Source organism: Merops nubicus, unplaced genomic scaffold (genome assembly GCF_000691845.1).
Source record: "Merops nubicus isolate BGI_N331 unplaced genomic scaffold, ASM69184v1 scaffold4756, whole genome shotgun sequence".
NCBI lineage: Eukaryota > Metazoa > Chordata > Aves > Coraciiformes > Meropidae > Merops > Merops nubicus.
In genome coordinates, this window is record NW_008614245.1 from 300,422 (window position 1) to 307,438 (window position 7,017).

Here is a 7,017-nt window from a genome sequence, read left to right on the forward strand (position 1 = left end):
CTGTATGATTTCAACACACAACAGTATGTGAACTTAATACCATCTTCATTATGCTGGAGGTAGACTGGGACTAACGTTTACTGCTGGTAGTTTTTAATTAAGACTAAATACCACCAGAGTATTAGTTATGGTTCAGGTCAGTATTGTTGTAAACTGAGAAAGAGAAAAAAGCTTTCTGTCAGTAGCTGTGAACAGAGTTGAAAAAGTGTCTTCCTGCACTACAACATTTCCCTCCCAAAAACTTCCTCTATAGACAAAATAAACTCCAAATTCAAATGTCCTTAAAGAATGCCTGCATTCTGGATTTTCTTCGTGCAAGAGCTTCTTGTTTTTTCCTTTCAATCTCCTCCTGAGAACATTTCCTATTTTTTTGTTCCACCGCAGACGCTGTAAATAAAAAACATCTATTAGGAGCCTTCAAGTTTGTTCAATATGTATTTTAACTTATCTGTTTTCAGTGTTTGAAGATCTATGGCCAGAGCACACTATTCTGACATACTGGGCACCCAAGTTAAAAATGGCTCATCTATCCTATCCCCGAGGCAGGAAGGGGGATAAGATGCATGACCTTTGTAGTGCTGCTGATTACTACCTCCCAATGAAAACACTGGGATGCAGACATTTGCTCCAAGGAAATTTTACTTGGCTGCCCTTCAAGTGAACCTTGTGACATCAGGAGTCAACACAGGAGATGGTGATGGGTTAAGAAAATGAAGGCTATCAGAGTGAAAAGGGCTCTACAATTTAGTGAGTTAGGCAGAGATATGGGCACGGAGATGGTACAGACACAGGGGTCAGATACAGTACAGGTGTCACACAAATAAAAGCAGAAAGGTTGAAAGAAGGTCAAAAGTAGCAATAAAAATTGGCAAAGGAGACAAGAACATGATAGCTAAGCGTAATATTTTATATGTTGTGTTACAGAACTATAAAATCCCATACAATAAAATCCTGACCTCACTGGAACCAACAGGAACACTCGGTGCAGATGTCAAGAATTTTACCATTTTTATACACCAGTTTCCAATAAATGTATTTTTTAATAAGTAGTCTTTCAAACTGGATAAATAAAACAAAGGGTCTCTTTGATTCTTAAAAAAATAAAAAAGGTGTCCATTAAAAATTACATATCAGTTTTTGAAAGGGTGACTTAACACCCATCTTTTTGTTGCAGCATTGTCCTTTCACCAAAGATTTAAGATGAGAACAGTTGTTTATCTGTAAAGGAAATCTATGCTGTTCTTTTTATTCCTTTATTCTCTAGAACATTCCACAGAATGACTAGCCACCTCTACACTCCTTTCCCCCTTAACATCCAAAACTGCTATTTTCCATTTGTCTGCTCCTCTGCTGGGGAGAAAGCACAGATAAAATACTGATGCTTGAAATAATGCTGGCTGCTAGTTTGCAGGAATGATTTTTTTTTGTTCTTTGTCACAGTGCTTCCTGAAAATTGAGGTTGATACAGTACACTCTAAAGGCACGTTTTATCAAAATTAATACTGAGTAAAACTTCACCAAGCCATGAGATCAAGTCAAAACAAGACTGACTGGCACTTGACTGGTTCTGCACTTCCCTAGCAAGTCACATCAGTGCATGAACCATTACAGACAGTTGCCTGATGATAGAAAAGTGACTGACCTCCCCTCTAGATGAAAGGAAATGTTGGTGTTTAGGCTGGTAACACAAGAATATTTCACTGGTGGTTTCAGCCACAGCACAAACAATACAGGCTGAGGTTTCAGAAGCACTGAATGATTTGAGGGTCCAGTTTCCAGGCGTACAACAATAAAAAGAAACTGGCATTCTCTATCACTTACTGCCTTCTTTCCCTAATCCAACATTAAATTGGGTTTTACAAATCATGGCTGAAATAAATGATTTTTAATGCTTTTCAAAATGAACTACGAATTAAAGCACAGATTCATACTATGACATTTACTACGTATCAAAATAGTGGTACTTTAAAGTAGCAATTTAAGAAGATTCTGTCACCAGCCTATACTTGATCCTAGTGATTCTGAGACCAGAGAGAGAGCGTGAAGTATTAAGAGAAGTAGAATGAAAGTGGGAAGCAGAAGTCTTTAACTACAGGAATTCAAAAGATTTTTTGAGAAAAAAATCCTCCAAACTCTCACTGGAATATTTACCTAATGCCTAAACTGAAAGGATGAGTACTGAAGCCCGTTGTAAGGTGGAATACAGTATAGATTTCTCTGACATTCTGATTACAGTACAAAACCAGTGACACAATAAAGACAAATACCTGATGTAGACAGTGCAAAAGATTCCGAAAGGTGCCTCTTGAAAGGTGGTTTCTTATTGTCAAACTTGCTGTGAATCACCTGATTCTTGCTTCCTTCCAAACTTGGCAGAGTAATTCCAGTGCCAGAATGAGTCCCTGGATTGTCTGATCCTACATGAAGAGCAACCTGAGAACTTTTAGTCTTTTGGAACTTAAACTTTGAAGGCATAAGTGATGTTTTGTTACCAGAACCGTTATTTGGCACCTTTCCCACGTTATACAAAAGACCTGGGTTGTTTAATGTTTTGCCACTGCAAATGTTTACTGCATTAACAGGACTTACTTCAGAAACAGTCTCTCCAGCTGGCACAGAATTTGACCTGTACCACTTCCCCAAAACAGGTTTGGTAGTATCTTCAGAAGCAGCCTGATGACCGTTTTTAGACAGCGTGTATTTACACTCCACAGAAGTACCCGAGGTCACAGTCAGAGGACTTGAGATGTTTTTACAGTTTGCTATGTGACCTGATGTAGCCAGCCCACGTGTAACCTTCGATGAATTCCTACAGGAATCATTTACTAAGAAAGCATCCGGGATTGCATTTGGTTTTTGTGCCAAAAGATCAGGTAGTCCTTGTTTAGATGCTGGGAAGCTGTTATCAGCATTTGATCTGGAATTCATACTGGTCCCTTGTACAGTTCTGGCTCTTTCATTTCCTTGTTTAACATCCTGACTCTGAGTCTGCTTCTCTATATCATCACACACCTGATAGAGCAATTCATCATCCTCACAGTTTGCATCCCAAAGACTATCAGATTCACAGAACATATCTAGGATCTCCTCGGAGAATTTCGGTTCATTCCAGTCATCAAATGCCAGAGGACGTTTCTTTGGTATTTCAACTTGATTTAGGTGACCTGTACTAGCTTGGTTAATCACTTTAGTTACATCATTAGGTTTTGTATTGGTAGAAACACTGGATGACTGACAGAAAATATTGCGTGTGTTGTTCCCAGGTTTTTCAGTCCATTGTCTATGGGGATTAGATCTTGAAGGAAGCAGAAGAAGAGGGTTACTTGTAGGCTGAATGGTTTCATCTCCATTCTTCACTTCAGGTTGCACTGCAACAGGAATATAGTTCAAATCCCCACTTGGGGCATCTTTGCAAACAAAATTTATTTTATCTGGCTTAACATCATGTTTGCCAGGAAAGGCTCTGGTCTCTCTCTTTGAGTTTTCTCTCTTATATGGCTTCTGTAAAGGAAGAGATTTTTCAACATTTCGTGTGTTTTTACTAGAATTTTTCACAGGTGAGAACTGCAAGCTGTTAGATTTGGGTATGCTCCCCAAATAAGTTACTGAATTGCAACTATTTTTTTCCATTGTTCTGCCAGCATCACTGAAACCACACACAGATGCATTTGTAGGCAACAGTGGTGCTTCTTCAGTATTTACCAGTTCAGGATTTTGGGTTATCTGCATCACAAAAGAGTCATCTGCCAAAAGATCTGTATCCCAGTCATCAAAGTCATCATTAACTGCTCCAGCAAGCTTACTGGAGGCCACCAATGGTGTCTTCAAAGAAGAAGGATTTTTTTTTGTCAACGTGTGAGCATCAGGTTTTGGTAAAGTCTTGTTCACATTTCCTAGTGCACGTGGAGTATCTTTTTGATACGTCTCTGACTTAACATGTTGCACGCCTTTAATAGCCTCAGGAAGGTGTTGCTCCTCCAAGGTGCTTTCATTTTCATGGACACTATTATTTAAAGAAATATCTGACAGTCCTTGGCTCAACTGTCCAGTACACTTCTGGGTGGAGCAGTCAAAAAGAGCACGAAGGGCTATTTCAGCCTCAAGGTCTACAGACTTCTGACTGCTTGACTGACAGGGCTCTGCAGCAGGGATGCCAGTGCTCTGTCCAATTGGTTTCAGAGACAGAGCACTATCTGTTTCAGAAGCTTCACCAAGAAGTGATTTCAGGTTCTTCGTATTTACTTCACCTTTAGAGTTCTTTAAAACCTCTGAGGAAGTCTGGATGAAGTTATGACCAAGCTTCTCTTGCTCCTGAACAGCGTCTAGCTCTACTAGATTTTTATCAAATTCCTTAGCCAATTTCATGAGTTCCTCTTCAGGATTTTTTATTTTAAGATCTCTAGAATAAAAAAAAAAAAAAAAAGAACAAAAACCAGAAAAGAAAGTCAGAGCTACTGAGAAAGATTAGCCAGGCTCAATAACACAACCATATGACTGAACCCCACCACTGTCGCTGGGCAGTCAGCATGCGCTCTCCCATTAAGAGGAGGTAACCAGCCCAAAGTCAGACGTATGCTGCACAGTAATGTACAATTACATGGTTCCCTATAGATAAAGGGAACAGCACACACTCTCTTTTCCATGAAAGCCCAGCTGTGATGGGCAAGACAAAGCTCACTCACCTCGTGCAGGTTAACTTTGTCCTGGCTCGCACTTTGACTGCCCCGGGCGTGCAGGGAATGGCATCCTCTCCAATCCACGTCCCTAAAAGGGAGCCTTCGTTACAGGCTGCTTTTTCATCCTGAATGATTAGATTCACAATGCTTAGCCACTTCAGTTCAGGTGGAGACTGGACTGAACACACACCTTGCATTAGTTAAAAAGTTGTTTAAAGCAATTAAACTGGATGAAATCTGTTGCAAGCCACAGAGAGGAGCTAAACTAATGCAAGCTAAGCAAGATTACTGTAACATTGTCTGCTGATAATTGTATCACTTTTATGATATTAATCTAAACTTCAGTTAAACTAACTGATTTTCACCTTGATGTTCAAATCTAATACTCTGTTTAATTCAGGTTTACACGTAATCTGCAATATGCACATTACAAGCAGTGATCTAGTTTAGTTAGTATACTATTAAGGACCTAGCTGAGGTGTACTGTCTTTATCTATTTAAAGCAGCATTAACAAAACAGAGAATCTGAAAGAAATCATGTTCTGTATGCATCCAGGAAAAAAAATCTGACTTCTTCCATTACAACATTCTTCTTTCCATTACAACTCATTTATACAAGGAGTCTTTAAACAGAAATAAGTGACATTTAGAAACTAAATGAAGTTGTTTCAAGACTTCAAAGTTCAGGCTTGGATTTGAATTCTGAAATCTAAAAGACAAAAATACTGCAGTGGTAAATTGTCTAAAAGCCAGAGCCACAAGATGTGGGAAATTACTACAGGTAAGCCAATAAAAGTAATCTGAACTTTACTAACCACCAGGGTAGTTTTAAGCAGGTTTTAATTTTCATTGTAAATTTTTTGTTATTCTTATTTATAGAAAAAAAAACATATGAGCAACAGATAGTTGCAAATCCTTATATTATTTACATTTATGGCAGGGCTGTAATAATTTAAAAAGGAAGTGGCATCACTTATCAGTGATTTTCCTATTCTTAAGTATAATTTCTCACAAATATGCCAAATAGTAAGTAAATTTTAAATGGCCCAGTAAACGGTGTATTTTGCAAGCTAAATACTACGGAACTGGTTTAAGTATGACATGTTCTCCTCTTGCACTTAATAAAAAGAAAACAGTAAGCCAATGCTCTTCTTTTCACTTTCTGGGCTGTGGGCATCAGGTTCACAGCAAGAAGGAAACACCAGAAGCATAGATCTTAGGGTAAAAAGGCAAATCATTTAGAATAATGAAGCAGTGTTACTGTGTTTATATTATTGTGGAGTCTCTCTCTGATCTGAGTCTTGTTCTTGTACTTAGGAGACATTCAAGACCACCCAAAATGTTTAATACAACTTCCAATTAAATCCAGTATTTGAAGAAATTCTCACCATTAAAGAGATGAGTGATTAAGGATGAATAAACACAACAGAATTCCTAAGACCGGGGGCAATAACTTGTATTCTGAAAGTAAAACTTTGTGAACTGGAGCTTCTGCAAATCCACTTTCTTAATACATCATTTTTTTTTTTTTACAGCATTTGTAAATCCAGTTTTATCTACTTCTCTCCACACCCAGTTCTCTGAGATACTGTAACTAAAATGGGGACTTCACTACTCTATCCAATTACTGCATATTCAGAGCATTGTTTTAGAAAATAACCATTACCTGAGGAGCAATACGATTAACAATTTCTGAAATTTCTACTGCACAGCTACTGGCAGATGGTTTGGTTTTCCCATTGCCTATGAAAAAACACAAAAAACCTTCTTAAAACTTGCAAAACAAGTGCAGTACATCTCAAATAACTCAGACATATGTGTTAAAACCAGAACACATATATTGAATAATTCATGAGTTTTTAATAAAAAATAAGCCCAACAACCCAACCACGTTAACAGAAAGGGACCTTTTTTCAAAAGATGGGGTAACTTTTAGTACAGTCCCACTCACGCCTCACACAGGTGCCCCAAAGTCTGGTGGTGTTAAATATTACCTAGTCTGCGTTCGATTGGTGACTGGGGATCCCAAAAGATTTCTTGCTGTATGTCAGTGTCGTTAACAGGAGAGCTGAATGTGGGTATTCGGGATTTCCTACTCAGTGATCTCTTTGGTGTTTTATGCAAACATGACTCTGTGCAAACAGAAAGATGATCCTTAGTAAAAAAACAACAAATAAAAGGCTGAAGTAACTTACAACAAGAAGGCACAAAGATGCTTTAGGAACTTTAAGAATGAAAAGCACGTTTGCACTCATGAATATTCCTTTACATACAACAGGAACATTGTTCACAACTAGATTTATAATGCAGAATACGACTGTCAGTTCCATCACCACAGAGA

General features: G+C 38.2%; 1 protein-coding gene across 1 annotated transcript; it reads right to left on the reverse strand.

The window, feature by feature from the left end:
- Window positions 1–271: 271 nt before the first annotated feature.
- ETAA1 (Ewing tumor-associated antigen 1) lies at window positions 272–6,808 on the reverse strand (the record flags this gene model as incomplete). Its single annotated transcript, XM_008942144.1, has 5 exons — window positions 272–387; window positions 2,268–4,399; window positions 4,683–4,801; window positions 6,343–6,419; window positions 6,671–6,808. Coding segments are annotated over 5 exons (2,582 nt in total), but the record flags the coding sequence as incomplete, so codon positions are not given.
- Window positions 6,809–7,017: the final 209 nt, after the last annotated feature.